The sequence below is a fragment of the Lineus longissimus genome, chromosome 4 (assembly GCF_910592395.1).
Source record: "Lineus longissimus chromosome 4, tnLinLong1.2, whole genome shotgun sequence".
NCBI lineage: Eukaryota > Metazoa > Nemertea > Pilidiophora > Heteronemertea > Lineidae > Lineus > Lineus longissimus.
In genome coordinates, this window is record NC_088311.1 from 11,649,894 (window position 1) to 11,675,419 (window position 25,526).

At 40.1% G+C, this 25,526-nt stretch overlaps 1 protein-coding gene across 3 annotated transcripts; it reads right to left on the minus strand.

Moving 5' to 3' along the window:
- Window positions 1–400: 400 nt before the first annotated feature.
- LOC135485933 (collagen alpha-1(XIV) chain-like) lies at window positions 401–25,257 on the minus strand. 3 transcript variants are annotated; one of them, XM_064768330.1, is made up of 6 exons: window positions 25,171–25,257; window positions 14,092–14,124; window positions 5,066–5,623; window positions 3,289–3,333; window positions 778–987; window positions 401–447 (listed from the first exon to the last, which is right to left on the minus strand). In XM_064768330.1, exons 3-6 carry the CDS (start codon window positions 5,547–5,549, stop codon window positions 416–418), a joined length of 771 nt encoding a protein of 256 aa, XP_064624400.1. In that variant the 5' UTR covers window positions 5,550–5,623; window positions 14,092–14,124; window positions 25,171–25,257; the 3' UTR covers window positions 401–415. The 3 variants fall into 3 exon arrangements, with proteins under 3 accessions (XP_064624400.1, XP_064624399.1, XP_064624398.1); XM_064768329.1 differs by having other exon boundaries at window positions 25,167–25,257; XM_064768328.1 differs by having other exon boundaries at window positions 14,092–14,127; window positions 25,167–25,257.
- Window positions 25,258–25,526: the final 269 nt, after the last annotated feature.

Here is a 25,526-nt window from a genome sequence, read left to right on the forward strand (position 1 = left end):
CAATTTAGTAAAAATTCATAAAATGGCCCTGTAGTAAACAATAGAATGATAAGAAGTTCCTAACTGATCAAAAAAATCCATAAAGAAACCCCAATGTACGATAATCCAACATAATATCGATCGAAAAACAAAACCAGGCAGTCTCCTACACATGAATACATAAATGGGGTCAGGAGGCTGACTCGCCAACTAGCTATAGCCCTGTATTACTCGGTAAAATGTACATCAACCCACCTAGGAACGAGTTTTATTATGAAGATTACACTCTTAAGCATCGCCCCTGTGATGTTACTTTACTTCTCGGCCGCTTGGATATCGTAGGGCGGGAGTTTTAAACACGGGCGGCTACGGGCGGCACAGGAGCTAAAGGGTCAAAGTCCATAACTCCAGTAGTTACGAAACATGTCACCATCGGCTAATTCACGCTATTTAACCTCAGTCTGTAACCTTGAAAAGGAGGTCAAATCAAACCCCAGGTGATATGTTATGTATCGTCATTACATGTACCTTTGATAAAAATTTGGTGATGCTCGAGCCTTTAGTTAGACATAGTACTTTTTGTGTTTTTGGATTTAGCCAACTGGTGGCAACATTAGGAATCGAACCTGACGGACATTTGGTCTCCCAGGGGTCATTACCTAGGGGAACATGTACCAACATTCAAGTCGATAGCTCCGGCAATTACAGAACGTGCCTTGCTAACAGACGATGATGACGACGACGGACGATGCGCCATAAGACAAGCAATTCTGTATTTCTTAGAAGATTCATACTTACTTGTGTACTGCGCAAAGCCCGTATGACCAACATTCATCAGTTGAGATTTAGAACACACGAAGTTCTTCAGCCAACAAGTCGGCTTGCGATATTGGAATGACTTGCAGTCGGCTCGTCTGTTGCATGTGTCCCTACACTGAACGAAACTCACTTTACTCGACCATATATCGTGACCTCTGCAAATGCCGTTCTCAAATGTATATGAACATGCTGGAATGGAGGTAAATGATACTAATTAATACATATACTTAGCATATTAAACTGAGTACTCTTGGCAGAGTTTATCAATTACACAAATAGATCACTCTGCTCATGCACCCTTTCATTTTACACACTTGAAATTAGTGTTTAGAGAAGTTGTACTGAACTGGGGGTTCATAAAAGAAGAAAGAAATGCTTTTCTGCAAATAGCAAATAACAGCAAACAACAAGTAAACTCCGATCTATGTCTGTATCGTCATCACAATCATCACCAGTTGCCATTTTCCAAAAGATAAACAATAAAAGATATTTCTTGTCTGGAAAAGAGAATCATACAGCCTATTCCCTCATAGATATCGAGTATAGTCCGGGGCATTGGTTTGATGAAGTGTTGCGTCCCCATGTGGAGGCAGAAAACAGTGAGCAGTTCCTCATTATCGTGAACAGATATCGGGTACATATATAGTTGCTTAACTCTGCATGCTGTATACTGAGATAAAGTTATTCAAGCTTGAGGATACAGTAAAACAGGGATCATTTACCTATGAACGATGATATATTCTAGTTCCGGTTGTAAGAGACCCACAAAGGAAAAAACTAAATTCCGCCAAACTTTTTATTATGCACTGGTGTTGAATATTCTTTTGTGCAAACTGGCCTATAGGGAATGTCTCAACCGAGTTGGTGTTGGCCGGCGTTGCTGTCAGTGGCATGTTCCTTCCGCGTTTCTTCCGATACTGAGTCCGGTCCTGGTCAGTTAGGCTCTGATAGTTAGGAACCTTACGGACCATGAAGTCGAATAAACCCGACGGTGAAAATTGAGAGTTTTCGCAACCTCCCGGTCTGTCTGCAATGAGTGTTTTTGGATGATTTACGTCCGTAATGTTGTAATAGGCCAATGGCGAAAAACAAACGGAAGGAATCCTTTGACGCAATGCTGCTGTCCGGGTTTAGGGCAGGAAAACAGATATTTCCCGTCCGAACTTTTCTGAAAACGACTTGCCACATAATGTTATGGTGACCTCATCCCAAACAGGGCATTGGTTTGATGAAGTGTTGCGTCCCCATGTGGAGGCAGAAAACAGTGAGCAGTTCCTCATTATCGTGAACAGATATCGGGTACATATATTTCATTCCGGCCGGACGACATCCATCGCTCAACCACTGGATGTAACAGTAATGAAGTCATTTACGTCAAATGATAAGAAACAATGGAAGAACTGGAAGAGTGCAAACACAGCTAATTATGGACAATGTCCTAAAACCGCATTTCATATCCTGAGCCAGGCTTGGCATGCTGTTGATGCAGCAGTTATCGTGAACGGTTTTGAAGCGGCCTTTCATGACAGGGAGAATGATGTGGGACCACTGTCAGTGGATGACGGGAATGACGATGATATTGAGTTCATTGACGGAAGAAGAACTTGGCCTAGTTGGCGACTTAGCAGGAAAGGGGTTGCAGCTGTCTTGGGACACCCTGCATAGATTGTTCGAACGAAGATTTTTCGCGTCAAGATCAGTATTGTAAGATTACGATCCTTTTAATAGAATTAAAATGTTAGTTCATATAAGTGCTCATGTCTGTTTCATAAAGCTGACCAGACCGCGCTAATCCATGCGTGGCACGGCAATTCAAAGCCTGGCGCGGCCGCCCATCGGTCACATATCGAGGAAGGTGTTCGAATCAGGAATCATGAAGAGTGATCGTACTATTTTGGATGAATAATGAAGCAACCTACGTGGGCGGAGCATATGGTGTCTTAGGACCGGTGTAACATCTGTGGTTGTTCCCCATGTTTCAGTGTTTCCAAACAATAGGCAGCTAGAGAGACCATGACTTTTCAATAGGGGGGATACACAGAACAACTCGTCAATCTATTTTTGAGCGTTCCCAAACAATGAGAGGAAACACTCAAAAACAGAAACACTCAAAAACATTACACCGGCACAAGAGTACATACATCACTAACGCTCATTGTACACACTGACGTGCAGCATAGACCACGGAGTTCAATGATATCCGAAAACAATAAAATAGATTGGAAATTATGCCTTATGAACCCTAGTTAAGCAACATTTGAAATGTAGAAAACGCACGGGAGTCATTTGATATTAAAGGGTTTCAGTTACGTAGCTAAAAATATTGAACACACAAGCAAGACATCAACACAGCACCTATCATCCCTGAATGTTGCAGCGCTCTCCACCAACGGTTATGGTGGTTGTGTCCAGAATTATTTCATTTTGTCATTCTTTTAGGAATTGCTTTGCCGATTTCCAACACTGTCAGTGTGATGGTCATGTACTCACCTGGACCAGCCCGTGCTGGCGTGGTTTTAGGGGTCGTCATTGCTTCTGAAAAATAAGTAATAAGTTATGAGGGACTTCATCAGACTGCCAGAAATCGAAGACTATAGATTCAAAACGTATGCTTTCTTGTTGCTGGTACTATTACCTTTCACACCATGGCTTCTCGCCCCGATTGAATTATAGCGACGTCATGACATCTGGAGAAACAAGCTGTTGACTTTGGAATAGTCGGTGAGTGATTTTTTCCTTATTGCATAGATTTACCATGAAAGTTGTTAAGACATCTAAAATATGATTTTACGGCCCCGAGCATGGTTATAATGTGCTTAATTAGCGTGGTACTCCTTGTTCAGACGAACTATGATCAATTTCAAAGCGCCCGTGCGGGTTCCTGGAAAACTCGGTTAAATAAGTACGCGGCCGAATAAGTACTCAACATGTGACAAGTTGCGTAAGACTACTAGTTGTTGATGTCTGAGCGAAAACAAGGCTAGCGGATCGGAGGCGGCATCGGGTTTGGAGGAGCAGGACGTGTTTTCTCATCTCTCCTGAATAGTACAGTTTTCGTCAAGAAGCCGGTGAATCTTTCAACACTACAAGCAGCGAGTTTAGTTAGCACGACTAGATGAGAGCCGAGTGATCCAGTTTCCGAACTTCCGACCAAGTTTTTAGAAGAAGTGGTGCCCCTCCCAACGGACCCAAGCCAAGTTCTGTCTCTCTCCAAACCCAAGAAAACGATGAGCGTCTGAATGAAGGAGAGTGTAGTCCGGACCATAGACATGCCCCGGTAACGTGAATCTTCATTCTTCTATATCTGCCACTCCTAGTTGCCAATGGTTCTGGGATGTTTGGTGGAATAAATACGCTTCATTATAAACAGATCAATAAGCCTGCCGGCAGCGCGGTTCTGTAAATTCGTTTGTCTAAAAACCACACCCAACCGAGTATTATTTCGTTGGGTGTGGCCACAAATATATATATATTCAGGAGTAAGTCTCCTTAGTAAAAGAACACTAGAATAAGCCAAAAATAGTTTCTTCATTCAGTTAAATATGCTCATAGTTAAGAGCTTTTTAATTGTATTGTACGTCCTGTTAGTCGTCAAGTGCTCAAATAGTTAAGAGCCTTCATAAATATATGAACATTAGTATAGTCCATTGGACTTTAAATTTAAACTAATATAATAGCCCTTGTCTGCAACAAAGGTTGCAAACGAGAGACCTTCGAATCGACGGTGAGGAAAAATAACCGTCGAAATATCGATACCAAGCTGTTCGTGAAGGTGACACAACCAGCCCAGCTGTTCGTGAATTCAACCTGCCCAGCAGTTCGCGAAAGGGTCCAGACTTCAGCAGCAGCCAGATCAAGAAACAAAAAGTCGAGTTGCACCAGGTAACAGTTTTTACCATTTATAATTGCTTGGTGACAACACTCCTTTTATGATTACAAGTAACCGTAAATGGAGAAAAAACAATTAGTACCAATTCCCCCAAGATCACCCGCTTAACAAAACTCGGGAAGGGTTAATTGATTCTTCAGCGATTATTCAGTGTTATTTGGGAACTGACAACATCAATGTGTCATTATAACGTGGCCATTTGAGAATTGTGACCCTAAGGATCCACTGTGGGCCCCAGGCCCTGGCATCCATTCCGCAAGCTGACTGGACCGTGGCGTGTCTATGGGACTGCGTGTGATTTTCTCTAATAACTATGCCCTGATCAGAAAAATGTTTTCGATGACTATGGCGCTAGTGTTAGTTATTCATGATATTTACCACTGCAAATTTTCTGAGCAAGGGTTCCGATGAAGTTGACCAACAGTTTGAAGTTGTGCACTCTGAAGACTTTTGAAGAATCCGAGGCAATCTCCTGCAGTAGTACATCATCGGTACGGTTACCGATCCCAAAAGCGAACACGTCGATGCCTTGCGCCTTCACCAGATCTGCCTCAGCCTTCAAATGTAGACGTGAATTTGCTCTCCCGTCGGTCATGACTACAAGAACTTGTGGTATTCCAGCGCGGTGACCGCCAGTTGCTGTGAAGATCTTTGTTCGAATGTCTCTTAGGCCGAGGTCTATGGCCGTCGATCCGCCTGGATGTCTAATACCCTTAATAGCTTTCAGTAGGTCATTTTTCGTTGTGTAGTTGGTGAAATCGAACTTGACTGTGGACCGAGTGGAAAACAGCACAGCGGCAATAAGCGCAGCATCTTGTCCGATTGTGTATTTCGTTACAACCTTTTCAACGAAATTTAACATTATGAGGAAGTCCTTATCCGTTACGCTACCAGAGCCATCGAGGAGGAAGGCAACATCGACTTGGAATTTGCATACTGAGGAGAAAATATTATCAGAGGTTGCAATTCAAACAATTATAGTACGTCATAAGACACTTATACTTTTTCACACTGTATGAATTATTTCGCACCATGCCTTAACTAGTATGGGGACAGAGGTGATTCTGTATGAAAATATTGTCCCCCCTCCCATACTTAGAATCTTGATCTTAGAAGAGGACCTCTTGCCTCTAGGAGTAAAAAAAACCATTTGGTATGTATTTTGGCCAGATCTATCGTGTTTTTATGAATGGTGAAGTTGTGTTGTTTCTGGTAGGTGGGGTGGGGTGTTGGATGTGGTTCTTTACATCCATGGCAATTGACTATTTCCACTTTTGCAACAATTTGATGATGTTGAATGTTTAATATTTTGAAGAGATCATGTCACAAAATACAGGATCAGCTCAGCAACATGAAATATGTTGCAAAAATAAAAGGTAGTACACAACCCATGCAATTTGGCAACCATTTTCAATTTGTTATTGCAACAACTTTTTGAAAAAATAATGATGGCAACATACAGATTGGACTATTAAACCAAGGGACATATACGAGAAATTACCACCAAGCATCAATTGCCCATCAAGTGCAGCACTACAATATTTTTGGTAGGCATGTTGAATTTGATGTTGATGGGCTTTTCCTAACACATGTACATTCAACGATAACAATGGCAAGGCCCTTTAATCCAAGTATTACACGCCATAATTGATCACCTAGCTTTAATAAGGCATGAGAAACGATCTGCTATTTCAATGCAGTTAAATTTGCAGATTTTCGATGGACTTATTGGCCGCTGTCTCGAAAATGGTGAAGCTGAAGAATAAATTGTTGGACGAAACAAGTGCATGACACCCTTATTCGCGAAATAGTAACACAGATCAGATGTGTGTACAAAAACAGCCTTTAGCGACCTACTTGAGAGCCATTTTGTATTTGGCGTTAAGGAAATTAGTTATTCGAAAGAAAGAAATATGTAAAGAGATCTATAGATGTAGTCACCACATACACTGGGTTTAGACACCAGAGTTGACAGGGACAAAGTCTGCACTTAAAACAATTTTATTTTTAATCTATGATATTTCCAACGTCTTCGAAATCCCGCAGATAACTTAATTAGCGACAGGACTAAAAAATAAAAGGTTTTAATCAGTAAAATCGAAAAACGCGCTCTTGCAGACGATCCGCCTTTTCGATTTTCGGATATGACGGTCAGCGCCATCTGACGTTCTGCGAGGCAATCGGAAAAAAACACGAAAGAGAGCTGGAGGTGTTGACAAGTTACTAATGAAGAAGAAAACATTAGATGCTGCAGTGCAATAAGGTTGGCCATGATCGCAAGAGCCACGGCAAACAAAGATGCAGATATTGCTTGAACAAGGGGCACAAAAAAATATCATGTACCATTGGTCATGCGAGGGTGCATGGTCACTTTGGTTGTGCTCAAGACAAAATGAAAGATGTACAGAGAACCAGTACACGTACGGCAATTTAAGGACAAATTTAAATTAGATATGAGGCGACAATTAGCAAGAGTGATTGCTAAAACAGAAATTGACATTCTCACAAGAACAATTTTAGGGCTCGTGGCCAATCCATAGAGTAATAGAGAAGCCATCCTCGAAGATACTGAGTGGATGTCAGGGATTGGCAGACATACAGTTTCAAGGGTAATTTCTACAATCAAGACAGGAGAGTGGCCAAAGATGAAGAGATAATCCAAATATGATTGCTATTGGTATTCAGTGATTTATATTCAGATGAAGAATGAAAGACCATCCTTTACAATCAGTCATCAGATGGATGTCATTGTCCTGGGCTATGTCTATTCTTGTCTCCAACTGATTAAAATTAAGAATGAATGGAAATTGTATTTCAAAATGATTATCATGGCATATCATTCCCTTACAACATTTTGAGGAAAACAATTTCAAAGCCCAAAAATTACCAGAATAGACGTTTTACTTTTAGGAATGCAACTATGTCATTCAAAAACCGGTCACCTTCCAAACACAAACTGACGCCGTGACGGGTGGCCAAACATATATGTAGTGTTCCAGTACCTATGCAACACAGTCAGACTCACTGGACCATGATATAGATACTTAAAATGAATATGAATACAAGGTTGTGACTGTGACTGAGCAAAACTATTTTAAACCAGGGGTGACTTCTCTACTTAGCTTTTTAAACCTTCATTTTATTTTAATTTACTTTCACTTGTACAAGCAGCCACAGAGACAAGAGGTGCCCACCTAAGTAAAATCATTGACAGAAAGACTGCTGCACATATTCATCACACTATTCATCACGCTTGATAAGAAACAAGTCAAGCCAACTCCACCAAATCAGGAACAACATGGCTTTTTATCATGGAACTATACTGAGCTACAAGGTAAAATAAAATTGCAATATAAATGACAATGACATGCTTGATTTTAATCAGGACTAAAAGTCCATTGTCCCGGGCTTGATTTGGTTAATTTTTGGCTCAACTGAAAGTCTTTACAATGACGTAGTGTCCGTCGTCCGTCGTTAGACATGGGTGGCACGTTTCGTTACCACTGAAGCTATTGAACTCCAACTTGGTACACATGTACCCCTTCTTGACCGCTACTCAGAGATCGAATCGCGACCTCATATGATTCACGGTCAAAAGTGAAAACATTATACTGGTCCGCAAAAATTTGAAAAAAAATATGGTAGGTACTTCTTGCAATGCTACATCACATATCCTCCTTGTTTTCGATTTGACTTACTTTTCAAGGTCACAGAGGTCAAAGTATGTCGGTGACACTACCGTTAGACAATGGCGGCACATTTTGTAACCGCTCTAGCAAGAAATCTCAAATTTAGTACAAATGTACCCCTGGGTGACCGCTACTCAGAGAGTGAAACGTGGCGTCATATGATTCACGATTTGGCCACCAGGGGGGCCAAACGTCAAAAGTGAAAACGTGAAAATATGCGATTGTTCCCTTATTGCTGGTCCGAAAAACTTGAAAAAAATATGGTTGTACTTTTAGCAATGGTGCATCATATATCCACCGCGTTATTTATCCGACCTACTTTTCAAGACCACATGATCAAGGTAGTCTGGCGGCACCACGTTAAAGAACAGTGGCATGTTTTGTAACCGCTTTAGCCAGAAATCTCAAATTTGTTGCAAATGTACCCCTGGGTGACCCCTACTCAGAGACCAAATCGTGGCGTCATATGATTCACGGTTTGGCCACCAGGGGGCCAAACGTCAAAAGTGAAAATATGCCATTGTTCGCTTAATACCGGTCCGAAAAGTTTGAAAAAAATATGGTAGGTACTTCTGGCAATAATACATCATATATCGTCTGCAGTTTTTTTACCTACCAAGGTCCTTTGACACAGGTGAGCACATGGTCCCTGGACCATTTAATTTGTCTTTTTACACCAAACAAAAAAAAGAGAAATTGTGTTAATACTGCTGACCGTGTATGGCGTTTTTGTGCTTGATAATGCTGGTTATCACAAGCTTCTGATGAATCCAGAGGATTGCAAAATAACGTTTTGGGCAAAAAAGCAAGCTGGAGAATTAAGAGATCTTTGGGCCAGTGGGGCCATACCTGGTACCTATAACAAAAAACCAAAGCCTTGGAACTGAAATGTTGGGGACAGGAAAGTACAAGATCTTTTAATGGCCACCAACTAAAAGCTCATTTTTGACCACATTCGCCAGCATTTGAATCATGGGCCTGGTTTAACTAAGGTTAAACACATAGCGTCTTAGCATTGACAAGAAGTTATATTCCTCCCCTAACCATCCACAACTGAATCCCATAGAAAAAGCCTGGAAAACTGTAAAAAATTATGTCGCCTCAAAAACGAGCTTCATACCACTTTTAGCATGACCGGGGACCTTGTCAAAGAACGAATCCCGGACAAAAAGGTCACAGATGGAACATAGAAAGGTCACAGATGGTACATGGGAAAAAAAGAATAAGAAATGCGAAGGAGAGGAATCCAACCTTGCCAAAATCCACGCCGAACAAGACAAGACACTAAACCACATTGTGATAAAACTTGGGGAAAACGGTGATGTAACTTCTGACTCTGATGAGGATGATGAGGATGACGAACGACCCGAACCAGAACCGATGGCCATCATGACTGAGGGTATCTTCGAAAACGATTCCCATCTGTTGGAAGACGAGTTTGTCAATGGAAATGGAATGGGCTGATGGGTGGCATTGAAAGTGATATAGAAGAATGAGTTTGAAATCTTGTCGTATTAACGGCAACACTCCATCACTGACTGTTTCCTGCCGCGCCACTGCGCCCACTGTGCTAGGCCTGTGATGAGATGACGTACTCGACCAAACCTGTCTACAACATTCTGCGCGTCGATAGAGTCCAACATTTGCCTGGTCTTCCACAGTAGTAGGCGTCACCCATATGGTCAGGACGCTGAATTTTTATGATCACGCCGTCCAAGTACAGGACAACATGTTTCTCAGCACCTTCAAAATCTTCAAGAACTGTACTTACTTCATTTTTAACAAATATGGCTGCTTTGCTTGGGTTGAATAAACCTCAGGGTATAATTTGAGTAAAATTGTGCACTAAGCCTTATTTTACCCAGGGTTAACTCGAAGTAGACTTTACCCCCGTTGAGAAGTCAAATATCAGGTATACTTGGGGTTATCTTTACCCTAGGGTAATAATCTGAGGGTAACCTTTACTTTCTCAAGACTTGACCTCACCCACTGCATCAAGTCATGAAGTGGTGTGTGTGTAATGACACCGCGGTTTCCGACATCGTCATGCATTCATGATCCAGTTGCACTTTGTTATAAAATATGAATTGACATTCAAGGTTTTTAATATAAATACTAAGTGTACCACTTCAAAACACCTATGTTACCTTTGATGCTAATTATTCAGGCTAAAAGTGGAAATAATGGTAATGTTTGCAGAGCGAATTCTTAGAAATCGGAGCACGTTCGTTCCACACGATCTGCAAATAAACTACTTGACACGTGAACCGCGGGAAAACGGTTTTGAAATAAATTCCTTGCAACAAAGACTTAAGATTAAACAATGATATTAATGAAATGCATTTCTGTATAGCTGTCATACATTAAAATGACCTAACAACATGCTTTTATTAGTGAAATTGAAGTGTAAATTCCCGTAGTTCCACTACTAAACACTGGGCGGCACAACAAGACGGCCGATTGGCCTAATTATTTCTCCCAGTCCAAGTTCCAGAATAAAATTGCTGATATTAAGTCAATTGTTGCCGTACATGAAATTTATGCCACCATTTTGAATAGAACAAACTGAAATATTAGGTTTTATGCCAGTTTTATTTTACTTTGTACGATTTCCTGGAGGTTTGGCGAAATTTTCGATTCGAACCCGCTATCAATGATACCAGTCTATCGAGCCGATAAGCAAAACTGCGAATTTTTTTTTGGAAGAGGACATGTACACAGTATGCAACAGAAAATCATTGTTGCATACACAGCATGCTGTGTATGCAACAGACAGTAGTTTTATGTTCACAGCGTTTTATATTAATATCCATTAGGCTCATTATAAAGCCCCGCCTCCGATTTTATGCTACCTGCTGTGAATCCTAGCAACATTTTCTCTTGAATACACAACATGATGTTTATACAATGTACAGGCACGCGCATTGTCTAGCGTACACAGCAGACTTCGCTGGCTGAAAAAAACTGTTTTGGTAATATTATGGCACACTTGCCATCCAAAAACTGGGGTTTCGGCTTGCGTGTTTTCCACCACTTGACATTCGCGTACTTCAAGTGCTGTGGAATTTTCCCATCTTTTTTTATCACTCTTTCTTGTTTGTATATGGTTCTAGAGTGCCGTATCACAAAGGCAACGTTGTGTTGCTCCTAGACAGAAAGAGAGCTGTTTGGAAGGCGGGAAAGGACGAGAATTTGGCCCCAACTTGAAGGGAAGCGGGGAGTTCTTCCACCGCCACCGCCACCGCCATTTTTTCTCCAGCTGACGCCATTGATGACGCAGTTATGTTAATTTGCCTCTGCGTGCAACCAACTTATTCCTGCTTACACAGCAGTCTGCTGCGTACATAGCCATTGCGGTTTTTTTTAGATACAGGCACGGATGCAATACACCACAAAAATCGATCGCATAATTATTTGATTGTTTTTTTATAGGCTTGTGATTTTTGGCAAGCCGAACTAGCCTCATGTTTGGAGAGCCACTTGGTAATGAACAGCACTGAAAATCATAATAGAGGTTGAGAGGTATAAAACTTGATACCGTAAATGTATGCTAGTTTACAACAATGTCCACTGGTCCCTATTTTTGGACTGGTGTGTTGCTCCACTCTTGTACTGTGATGTAATTCAGAGGCAAGCCATGCTTGCAAAACTGGCTGTACAACCACAAGTGTTGTTGACCCCGTTTGCCATGAATGATAACACGGATATGATGATAAGCTCCCGGGAGGCTATGTGTTCGACTCTCCATCTTTTGCAATAACAAAAGTTCAATAAATGACTAAAATGACGTCCCCTGAAAACCTAATAAAAGCTATCAATGAGGTTTATCTGCCCTTGCCGGTTGAGGCCTATTGATTGCCATATCATTGATTGCTGTTTCGTTGGGGTAGGTATTATCAAGATGTGCCCTGATAACCCTGGAACAGGCTTTGTTTAAAGACAAATGACAGTGTAATGGGCTAGGCATGATAATGATAATGGTAATGTTCTTTCCGTATTGTAGAAATTTATAAGCACTTTTCTTATTGGTTTACAATGTGATCCTTATTTTTGCCTCTTTTTTTTCTTCGTCGATTTACTCCTTGAAATCTATCACCACAGGTCTTTTTATCTTGCATAGCCTAGTTAAATTTATATCCAATTTTGTCCCCTGTCAGATTTATTTGGTGTAAATGGCTAGTTTTTTTAGAAAATGTGTTTTTGTGGTCATTTGTCTGTTTATTTCGTGGATATTTTGTGTGGTGTCCGTTTACTCGATAACTGCTTTTAAAATCAAATAAAAGGTTTTTAAGGTATTTGATATGAATTGATATTACTATTTGTCGAGTGGGATTGTCATTGTACGTTGACTGTTGAACAGTTATGCGGAAATGACGAAAATATGTCAACATTGTTGAGAGTATATTCCTTCCCTTTGAGAATGCCGATTTGTAAAATAGAAAGTGATCGACAAACCAGGGGTTTTTCGCCAAAACACATGAGTGCACCTTTTATATGTTAATTGCAATTTATTTCTTATTTTTGAGGATAATTTCGACGTGTTCTTATAGAGTATTGCGTCATTGATTTTCGTAAGTTCGGACCGCCTTCTTAGTATTCAAGGCGGTACATTTGAATCGAAGGGCTGAAAGCTGAATTTTGAAACGACTACGGAAGCGTTTTGGTCCGTAAGATTGCTTTTTTTCGAATGATAACTATACCTTCGTCATCCCCATGTTTTAAGTTATGTATCCAATCTTTTGTAAGAGAAGATCAAGTAATTAAAGGTGTTTTTGTTGACAATTATCATGTTGCAATCTTACTGTTTACATTTTCTGGTTCGTCTACCATTTTGTATGTCATGTGACCTTGAGCTTTTTCATGGGTACGTTCAATACCTGGCGAATGGCAATTGGAAACTGGCAATTTGCGATGTACCAAAAGTATATCAAGCTATAAAACAGTACCTTAGTTTCAATGGCATGTGGTCTAACCAATTCAATTGTGAACCTGTGGACGATAGGCCTGTCTCACATTTCAACTGTTTGTTAATATGATGTATGACCTTGCCAGATAAATGAATATCTTCTATCATCTGAAACGTGAACAAACCTCTGATATCTGCATCAATAAACATCATAAAGTAAAGAATCACATCATCGTCCCATTGATGTTTCGTTTCCATTCCGTTATCCCCGCAATTGCAAGAATATGATTCTCGGCTGAGAGTTTTTCATTTGGTTGCTCAATTGGGTGTTTTTTTCTCGGAACGTTTGTGCTTCACAATTATATGATTGTAATTTTTTTTCTGATAAAATTGATTTAACATAATAAATCTCTGATTGTCACCAATTATCCCGTTTCCCATTTCGTTCTCATACTCCTGTGGGCCACTCGATGTATAAGTGAGAAAAGAGAATACCGGAACGGTTTACAAAAGATCGTCCCATCCATGGAATAATCGAAAGGTGAATAAACTTTTCTAAACGGTTTGTTACTATAAAACTATTGTTGGTGCTTTGTCGTATATCATGAGTTAAAAATTATAAAGCAGGGCTGGAGAATAAAGAAGTTCCGTGAACAGTCATGACAGTAGCTGGTGGGATTACGGTGCAGAGTAAAGTAATATTGCTTACAGTGTGGTACTCCTTTAATAAAACGAAATTAACTGATGTGTGCAATGCAAGAATAGAAAGGATAAATCGGCTAAGCATGACTTAAGTTCATAATACTCACTTGAACCTACACCTGTTGGTGCCGTTGTCGTTGCTTCTGAAAAAATAAGCACTCTCTAAACAAACAGAATACGAATTGAAGGTCTTAAATAAATTGCCGCCTCTGACGTCAACATTTTAGCCATGCTGAATCAAATTCAAAAGCAGGCTGTCCAGGAGCAGGCAATACATCATCCTCGACCTTATCCTGCAAAAATAATTGTCAAAAAGGCAAATATGTCACACATACAGATGGTTAGTTTTAATTTTCCTAAGAGAGATTTCTATCCAAATCACTACAAATTATTTTTAATTAGAAACATTTCGAAAGAATTTGGTTTCGAATCTTTAAAAAACAATATTAAGATAGTACTTTTGTCGGGCTTTCTTTGGAAAAATATTCTATTTTTCTTGCCTAAATATTTATAAAAATAGCCAATTATTTCAAACACGCGTGTATATTGCTTTTTAAACTTTAGCTACTATAGTTTGGTTCAAGGTGTTCAGAAATGTTGCATATCGCTCTCATTTTCAAAATTAATTACTCTCGGTTTTTTATCAAACCTATATGTACAGTCCTTCCAGAAAGTCAACGTCCACAGGTTTTTTTTTAATATCAAAGAGATGAAATAAGATATTTGAATGCAGTTTTCAGTAGATTATGGTACATTTAGTTGGTTATTTATCTGTTGTATTTGGATGCACCTAATTCCATCCCTTCATTATGTAACAAACATTTCAAAAAATGTCCAAAAATCACCTTTATTTTATTTTATGTACCTTTTCAAAAATTTGAATGAGCCCATGAACTGTGCTTTATGACCATCATTTTTTGGCACTTGCAATTCCATAGAGTGTCTTCGATAGTCAGGACAAATGCACAATTTTGCTTAGGATTTTTATGTTATTTTTCTAATCTCTTCCATAACCTTTCATAAAGACCCCGAATCATTCATGTATGAGCTGAGTTGGCCATAAAGACCCTGACTGACTGCATTTCTGACTATAAGGGGTGTTCTCAAAGGTCACCAGCTGTATGAAAAAAACAATCGCCTGCAGTGAGCTAAATATTATCTTCAAAATGAAAGAATTTAGCAGGAATGTTCTAGTAATGAAAGCAAAAAAACTTGGTTTCATCATTGTTCATCTATCTACATTGTGAAAAAGAACGAAATTAAAATAAATTAAAAAAGTCACTCTTTGGACATTTTCTAAATTGCCTGTTACAAAATGAAGAGACAGGATTAGCTGGGTCCAAATACAACAGATACATGACCAACTAGATATACCATTCTCTGCTGAAAACTACATTCCATTCTGCATAGGGGTTTTGCGCCATTGAAGAAATGTCATGATAAATGACGTAGCACAAGCTCCAGACTTTATGTTGCAAGTCATTATGACGCATTCATTCAGAATAGGGACAATATCCTGCACAAAGTCATCCATTTCTGGAGCGGTTGTAGTAGGAACCAACAAACTTTTGAATGAAAGAAAACGCTGGAACATGATGATGTTTTTTTTAGTTTAATTAAATGTTATTTAACTCACAAAGAAATACAAAGATTATAAGTGACACACATAATAAATACCACTTGATATTGATATAGCGCCCTTATTCACAGAAACAATGTTCAAAGGTGCTCACATAAGTCAGAAATATGTCGCTCGCAAAATTTCCACTTGTAAAAAGTACTAGTTGGGGAATACAGCGTAACTTGATCAGATATATACCAGGTGGGGGGGGGGGGGGGGGGGGCAAGCCCATTTAGCGCTTTGTTTACCATCAGCAGAACCCTGAATTTAATTCGCTCACGCACTGGCAACCAATGCAACCTTAGTAACACAGGTGTAACGGTAACGGTATTTGCCGCGGTAGTTGATAAAACTTGAAAATAGTGAAACCATGTAACCTGTGCTAAACCATGGAATCAGTCCTAAAAATGCATAAAAACATGAAATAATGCCATTGAAACCTAAGGTGGTTACGAATGAATATTTGGAGCTTATTTTTACATTATCAGATCGGAATTTGACGGTAGTTTAGAAATCAGTCGCATTTCCGATTCAACAATCTATATTTTAGAACAACCCAGTCATACCTCGCCTCCAGTGTACATTACTGGTCTCCCAAATATGGGCATGCACGTCACGACACGCCCACCACACACCCATAATATGGACCAATCAGCGCTCCGCTTACTACGTCACCACACGGGGCCCTTTGAACTACGGAGCAGTGTGATCATACAGGGTGATACAGAGAAGATTGACTACATCATTCAGTACCGCCTGGCACATATCCGTTCATCATCTTAAACATGACAAGAAACGTATGAGAAGATTTATTACCGAAGGTTTTAGCCGGGTTTGGAGATGAAAAATGAGAACGAATTCCTTCACGGTGAGCGATTTTGTACATTTTCATGTACACATTGAGGGATGTAGAGATATTTTCGTGATGTCACCAGTTGTAAGCGGACACACTTTTTAGTGATTCCCGTGTACATGTTTGTCCTATCTACCAAGCTTAATCAGAACATTATATGTACAAAATGATTTTTCTAATAAAAACGTTTTATTTTAGTACATGTATATGGAATACAAAATAATCACAAAACCTTTCTTTTGCTTTCATTGAAAAGAAATCATTAGATATTTGCAATTGCGGCCCGTCATGAATATAAGTTTATTTTTTAACAACAACAACGCATTTCAAATGCATTCCATGATGACGTCATCCTCCACAAAAAGGTGGTTTCTGGAACTACTGGCAAATTGCTATCAATAAAGTCAGCTGGGACGAGACTGGCAGTTGGAAGGGTATAAATTGTGGAAGGAACGCACCCGATTTCACGCGGTACTTGCACAGTGATTCCACGGTTTAGTACTGACTATTCCATGGTTTAGCACAGGTTACATGGTTTCACTGATTCCAAGTTTTATCAACTACCATTTGCCGCCCTACTTTGCAACAGCTGTAGCTTTCCTATTGCTATTGCAATAGTCAAGCCTAGAAATCAGTAGATATTGGATCAGTGTCTTTGTAGCATCAGTCGTCAGTTGCTTGCGAGCCATTCCAATGCATCGACGATTGTAAGACGCTGAACTTGCAGAATTTTTGATATGACTGCCGATAGGAAGAGCAGAGTTGACCATGACTCCTAAGTTCTTGATGGGTACCGAACTTCCACCCCCGCGACAATGTTTGTACTCACGTTCAAGGATTGCAGGGACTGCCAAACACTGCAGCTTCAGTCTCTTCCGGGTAACCATTGAGTTTGTTTTCAAATAGCCATTGGTGAATCATGGTTAACTTCCTTTCGAGTTCACTAAACTGGCTACCAATGACCTGTGCTCTGCGTAGGGCACTGAGAGCTCGGTATACTTGCTTATCATCATCATCATACCCGTGTCGGTGAATGCTGTCGTTCTTCAACAATTGACCAAGTGGCAGAATGTAAATGAGAAAAAACAGCGGTCCAAGGACAGAGCATTGGGGAACACCGTATTGTAACACCTTGGCACTTGACCTGCTGCCGTTAATTGTCATATGTTGTGTACGACCGGATAAGTAGGATATAAACCATGCAAGTGCCGTGCCTTGTATTCGAAGCAAGTATCTCATTCGGTTAAGAAGAATCGTATAGTCCACGGTATCGAAAGCCACACTTGTCTATAAAACTAGCACCGCACATCAATGTTGATCCAACATATATCTGATGTCATTCTGGACCTTAAGTACAGCTGTATTCGTGCTACCCAACCCTGTAGGCGGATTGGAAAACATCATGCAGCTGATATGTGTCCATATACGCATTGAGGCGAGCAGCAACCACCCGTTCTAGAACTTTAGAAAGGAAAGAAAGGTTGCTGACAGGCCTGTATAGTTATTCAAAACCTCTGCATCCAGTGATGGTTTCTTGATCAGTGGAGGGACTAATGCGCATTTCATAGATTCTGGTACGATTCCTGTTCCGAGTGACTTAATGATGATTCCTCGGACTAAGGGAACAATCGTAGAGATTACAGGCTTCAACAGCCATGTTGGCATTTGGTCAAGGTCACACGATTTTGTTGGTTTTGTTGGTTCTGCAAGTTCACCAGCACTTCCATGTTGTGGTAGTTTTACCACACTGTCTTTCAGTAAAACTTCATTAAAAACCCTCTGCAGGGCTTTGGCATCAATCTTCTCATTGAAGTATTTTGCTTTGTTGTCCCGAAGCAGGCTGTTATAACGCATTTTAGAAAAACACGGAACATTTCTAGATGCACAGAAAGTGTTGTGCATCTCCAACGACGCTCTGCTCGTTTGTCTAACTTTGCCTGGTACAGTTTAGGGCCAAACCACGAGTGAGTTGGCCTCAGCGTTACAGGCTTAGTTTGTAATGGAGCATGGGCATCTAGGACCTTCTTAAGAGTGGTATCATAGTGCTCACACATTTCTGGCAGAGGCGCATCAACGGATGGAATCCCGGCTGTGGTAAATGTCCTGCTCCACCAAAGATGGGACAACGTCACGGAGTCTCCTGGTTTTTACTTCAATGCAACTTCAATGTACAATGTACATTGGAGACGGTTTTGGATACGAAATTCTACAGAGAAAGAGGTTGTCGTCCGAGATCATGTCACACTGTTTCAAACATTTAAGGATATCACTGTCACTCAAGGTCACCGCCATATCCAGAGTGTGACCCGATCTGTGGGTTGAAAATGTGACGTGCAGCTTTAAGTTGTAAGAGTCACGGACTTTGTTTTCGTCACGAATGTTTACGTACATGACTCCTGCCCAAAGCACGTGACCAAGCAAACAGATGACGGCATATGATCTATCTAATCCATGATTTGTTAAGGAGACGTGACGTCATCGTTTTTGTGGTCACGTGATCACTGGCAGGTGACATGATTTCTGCAGGTCACGCACCTGACGGTTGTATACGAAAATAATTCAGTTTGAGATCAATGAGTGGGCTCACCATACCAGTTGAATGGTATTTTCCATTTTAAATATATTTTTTCTTACATGGAGAATTAGGTGTGTTTAAAATGAAAATGATGAAGTTTCAGTCCAATTGGCTCACTTGTGTGGTTTTGGGCCTCAAATTAACCCACTGTGGTAAAAAAGCTGATTCGTGGGTTAAAAGCCGTCAAAAATCAACCCCACCTAATTTTAGACCCCCAAACCCTGAAATTATCACACACAGCGTACATCAGAAAATTCATGGTTTGACAGGCTTGGATGAATCCATTTGGCTGTGAAAGCGTTTCTGCTGATTAACTATTAACCTCTGGGAAAAAGTTAGGAGCTTGGGGATTGTGCCAATTTAACTAAAACATTGCTTGGCAGTTTATTACAGGGACGTAAGCTGCAGAATTTTTAGTCCTGCCGGCCACAAAATAAGGGAACAATTGGTGTCCTGGCGCATTTTGCATTCTTGGATAAAAAAAGATTCAGAACGATATTTTGGGGGCAAAATACAGATTTTTGGTATTCTGTAAATTTCTAATTCATTCTGCTTTGAAAACGGTCCTGAACAACGTTTTCTGAATTTCCACAAGAAAAACGGCTTTCTGCATTGAAAATAAATTTCCTGAAAATGAATTCTGCTTTGGCGTGCTATACGTAACGTCAGGAACGACGTTAGATTTCAATACAGCGCTACGCATTATGATGTCAAAGCGTCAAGTATGCGCCGTCTGCTGGTTGGAATTGGCAATCATGTTTTGGAAGCCATTTCCTGTAGCTTTGGGATCCAAATTCGACAAGATCGAAAGAATTCGGCCAGTGCTATCAATGCGAAAGATCAAGATAAGTTGGAACAATCCAAAGCAAATATAATCATGTAAAGAAAAGTTTGTTTTTTATAGTGTCACCCCTAATCAAAGGGCCAGCCAGCTTTTGGCTTATGATACACTCTTTTAGCTCAAAACTCCTATCTCTAATGCCAGGCGCCTGGCGAGAAGGCAGTTTACCCTATATTTAACTGGCTGGCGGCTAACCAACTGGCTGCATCGGAAAAAGGTTACCAGCGTGCCTCGAACCTTCGACCACTAGGCCATCGAGATCGGTTTATGTAAGTTATACACACGCGACGTCGTGAGCGATGTGATCTGATATCTGACAATATCAGGCCATTTCATTCGATACATACTCCCTCAATGCCCTGCTGAACTCAGTCTAGTATCGTCATGTATAGAGTGGCTGTTCCGTTTTCTTCCCCCGGCTGTCCGTCTGATGTATGCATTGATATATTTGTTATAAACCGCGAATAAACACTCGTAAAACCTTAAATTTGAAAATGCTGACTTTCAATTCATACGTGAATGTTGGAGTTTAATCACTGTGTCTTGTGTTAATTTAACCGTGAATTCGAGTGTTTTCGGCTGGGGTGCACCTGTACAGTGCCTTGCACTATACCATTTTTATTGACACTCACTCTACTTGAAATTGTGAATTGCTGGAAATAACTGTCTTGTATTCAAATATTGCCTCATGTGGCAGGCGAGTGAGGGCTTTAAGACAAGGGTTCCACTACCAAATTAAATTACTTCAGATTCCTTGTCTGTCCCCTCTCTTGCATGTGTATCATGACACAATATCATGTTGCATGCTACCATTAGGCCATACATTAACTTTTCGGACATCATTGCATCTTAGTCACAACATTGTTCACCTGAACAGGTGCATGATTACATAAAGGTATTCAATGAGTTTTCTATTTCCAAACAAAATTGTTATGATAAGATATTTCATTATGCTAAAGGATACGTGTACCAAGAAATGAATATGACAAATCGCTTAGTAATACTTACACAAGATAAAATTTAGCAATAGCCAGGTAAAGTTACGACATCAGGAATTGTTGAAATTTTGATAATCATTGTATATTTCTTTGTAAATAAGATGTAAAATAGTAATGATTAGTATTATTTTTGTATCCAATATTGTTGTATAAATTCATCAAGATATTTGTTTTCTTGAGAAATATCATAAATTTGTATATCATTCTTGTGAAACATATTGAGTCATACATTTTGACGCAATCCAGGGGAAACACTTCAGAAAAGCCAGTTTAAACCAGAAATAGGTAGCGAGTTGATGAGTAAACTGACCAAAATTACGAAATAACTAAATTCCTCAAAAACAGGTATAATCCTGAACTCACACGGGTATATAAAGAGTTGCTAAATCGAGAGATAAGTACACAGAACAGAACAGGACATGACATGACAGGCGGATAGATCATAGAGACACATGGTCACTGAGATCTTAATCCAGAAAACTCCGATTTCCAGTATTGCTCATATTTTGGATATTTTCAAACGTTTGTACGGTTTCAACCAAACACGGGACACGTAAGTTAACCAATTTCATACCTTTCTCCATGCTGTAATTATTATTCTTGACCTGGTACCAACTTAATTAACCACCTTCTTGATTATCATTTTTTTCTGGCTTTGAAGTGTTCTCCCTAGGTTTGTTAGCGGAAATTGATTTTGATAAGAACATATTGATTACTATTACCATTATCTTTACACCTGCTGTTATCAATAACATCTCAATGGTATTCAGCCCAATCAATCTTTAGGCCTTTAAAATGTATCCCTCCTGCCTCCTACTATTGTAAATTCTCCTCAATAAATTTGTAAAACATATTTTACTCTCATCTTGGTAATATTGTGTGCTATACTAACAACCGTTTACATAAAATTGATTCCTAGCGAAGAGGAACGATTCTTACAGGCGCCCCTTTCTGCTATAATCAAGCTTGTGCTTTACTCTTGTACCAAAATCCCCCCCCCCCCCCCACCCCCAACACTGTAACGTTTAGCAAAGCCTGACACAAAGAATACCTCGCATTTAGGACTCGTTTTCCCCAAAGCAACATACCGGCACCATACTTGAAATATTGACTTGTCTCAATAAGACCTCCAGCGGTGAAAGATAACTAATCTGTCACAGATGTCAATTAAAAGTTACCTGTCTTTACATTTGCTTGTTTCAGAACCTTGTGTGATTTCTTGAGCAATCCTCTTACCATTTTCACAAGAGTAAGAGTTATTCCCCAGATCACTGTTCCCATTGCTGGAGCAATTCTTACCATTTCACACACGTAATATTTATTCCCTGGATCACTGTCCCTATTACCAGCGCAGTTTTACAACTTCACAAGCCTAAGACAAACGCCCACTTAAACCCTATATGGTGGAGAACTACCATTGCCTTTATAACATCTTCCCTTCACTACTTCAACCGATCCATTTAATTCAAACCCCGTAATTAGTGAACCGACTCAAATCCTAAAAGCACCGTACAAATCCACTATGAGAAGAGCCTTATGATAGTTTCTGATTTCTTGGTTATTCCCAGAATTTCTATTTATTTCGAGCAATCTTTCTGCTAATTTTCACTGTCCAAATCTTGTTTTTTCTGGAATGTATACGCAGCCATGCCTCTTTTGCGGCCTGGAGCTTTTGCGGGAGTATGGAAGGAAGATATTTCGTGAGCCTTACAAACATCTTGTACCCACAATAACCCGTATTGAGACTGCAAATGCAGACTGGCGTTGTCGAATCAAGCTTGATCCACTATGTTGATTATTTTTGTCTACCTCAACCTCGATTACAGTAAAGAATGTATACAAAGTCGTAGTGTATTAGATGTATGAAATCGGACTTTCCTGACCTGTCGTACAGGTTGGCTTGATATCATAATGCGATGCTCTGATTGGGCGAAACGTTTTTTTTGCGGCCACTTAAGAGAACAGGGTCGGAAACACGCGTAAGGAGAAGTTGTGCTGTAGGTCCTAAGTCGTGTTGTAGGCCCTGTTTGCAAGAGGATAGTCTGCTCTGGTCAGGTTTGGTTTGGTCCCGTGTAAACGGCCCTGTAGTCATACACGCTATAAACGTTACCAATACGTCTTTCTCAAAGGTTCCCCCATGACGTCATAGTACGAAAGCCGAGAAGGGTCATTCGAGATCCGAAATCCGAGATCCGAAATCTGAATTATCCAATCAGACGGCATGTAAAAATCGGTTGATGAAGTAACCAATGGTAGGTTGTGTCTCATCAGCAGCATGGTTTGAAATTTATTGAGTTGAGAGCCATGCACTTGATACGACATTCGCTCTAAAGACAATATCGGGCGAAGTAAAGGGTTCATTCCCATCTCGCCCCTTCCCATTCTGCCCCTTCCCAATTGGCCCCTTTCCCATTTCGCCCCTTTCCCACTAGTAAGCCAAACAAGTATAATATGGCATTCACAATTGAACCTAGTGCCGCACTTGCGACGAGACATTTGGATGGGACAGCAAGACACCACTAGCCCAGGTGGCTGCCAGCCATCATAAATGCAGATTATAAACAAACCTAAGTGGATTCGATGGACCAATTCAATAATCTCCTGTAATTGACAACTACAGCCGCTGCAAATACCTGTGTTTAACATTCACAAGTCGAGCACATTATTTATTACGAAAAACCGATCGGAATATGATTTTCAGAGCTCCAAATATCCAAATTTCAACGATCTATTTTAGCACGCACCCTGTTGAACGAGTAATGATCCACAACCTCTTCACAAATGGAAGAAATTCTTCCCAAAATGTAGGGATATGCACTACTTTTCAAGATGGAAGTCTAACACCTGCGCTAGAGGGTGTTTGTGAGCCCCGATCAACGCCTCTAGTGTCAAGATTGATACGCCTGACTTCATTGGCTAGTTGCGTCAGCGTCTAGTAACGCCGCCGCTGATTGGATAATTCAGATCTCGGATCTCGGATGATCCTTCTTGGCTTTCGTATAATGGTGCCACGCAGTTGGCGTTGTTGTGTAACAAGATTTCACGCGACTATCAGTATGAATTGATACCGTCTGAACGTACCATTTGATGGAGGATTTTCTAGGCTTTTGAACTTGGCGACTCTGTCCCTAGGATTTCTTAATAGTCTGTAATTTTTTTTCAAAAGTAGACTTTAAGTCATGCTTCAGAGTAGGCCTATCTGCTTGATCACACAACGAGATCTGGATAATAGCTTAGGACTCATAAAAAGTATGGTACACTATTTTGACAGCGCGGACAAGTATCCATATTTGATAAATCCCGTGGAAATTCTGGGTGCCACTAATTAATTAGTTCCACTAATTAATGAAATACATGAAAGATTTATAAGAGAATCCACTTGTGCTTTGTTTACAATAGCGTTTTGTCTAATTTGTGAAGGAACGGATCCACAGTTTACGCCATGTATCATGCCGATGCAATATGTTGTGATTTTTGTGTTTTGTGCACAGCTTTGAGTCATTTTAACAATATTTTGGAGTCCATTTTCCAGTGTTTTACAAATAATTGGCCAAAAATATGATTAGCCGTAGAAATAAATGAGCCTGAACTATTTTGTTCTCATCGAGGCATGAAGACTTCGTGGAAAGTATAACAAATAACAAGGGCGATTCAGCTGGTGCCAATTAGGAGGGTAAGTCTATAAAATGATTACATTCCAACACATGATAAACCTACGCAAAATGTCGCGTTAAGCAACATTTGGCAAAAGGAATGGACCCCTCTAAACACCCACAACCCTAGCGGCGCATAGGGTTTTTGTAAGGTATTGAGTTTTTGCTAATATAGATGGATCTCAAAATAAAAAAATTACAGAATCAAAGTCGACAAACTAAACACGTTAGAACGTATTTCGAGATCAACTTGATAATAAACCGAACTTAGAGTCGTGATGTTGGCGTTGACTAATTTTAAAGATAAAAATAGTTTGGTAAATTTATTTTTACATTTATGTTTTAAATTAAAGTCTTATCAATACATTTTTGAGGCCAGTGTTTGAAACGTGTTCAAACGTTTTCGTCCGAAAATCATATTTTCTGATCTCTGGACGCTCTCACTCATTGTGCACTCTGCGGTGTCTACAGATAATGCGTTGGTTTCGAACTGTGCACTGGGGGTAATGAGTAACTTATATTCAGTAGAAGATCCAAATGCACATCACGAACATTCCCGAGTGCCTTACTCAGGAATGTATATTTGACCCGTCAGCTTTAACTGAAAAAAAAAAATTTCGACTCAGTCTTAACTTACTTACCTACTTTACTCAGGAGGATCACCGACACCACCACCAAGAAGACTAAGACTCGAGGCAACACCATTATGATCATGATACGAGCACGGTTAGTCCGGATATGATTGCGAGGGTAGGTCAGAATAAAATAAGTATATGATTTTCAAGTATAAATCAATACACCCATCTTATCAACAACGTAATGAACACGTGACCATGATGATGTCAACCGCTAAAGATAGAACAACAAAAAACTGTTTCATGAGTCTTCCTGACAGTCCCATGCTGAACTAAGATTTAAAGCTACCGGGTCAAGTATACTCTCCCGAATAACGCCGATGGCGAGCACTTGGGATTGTCCGTGCCGAGGTCGAAAATCCAGAA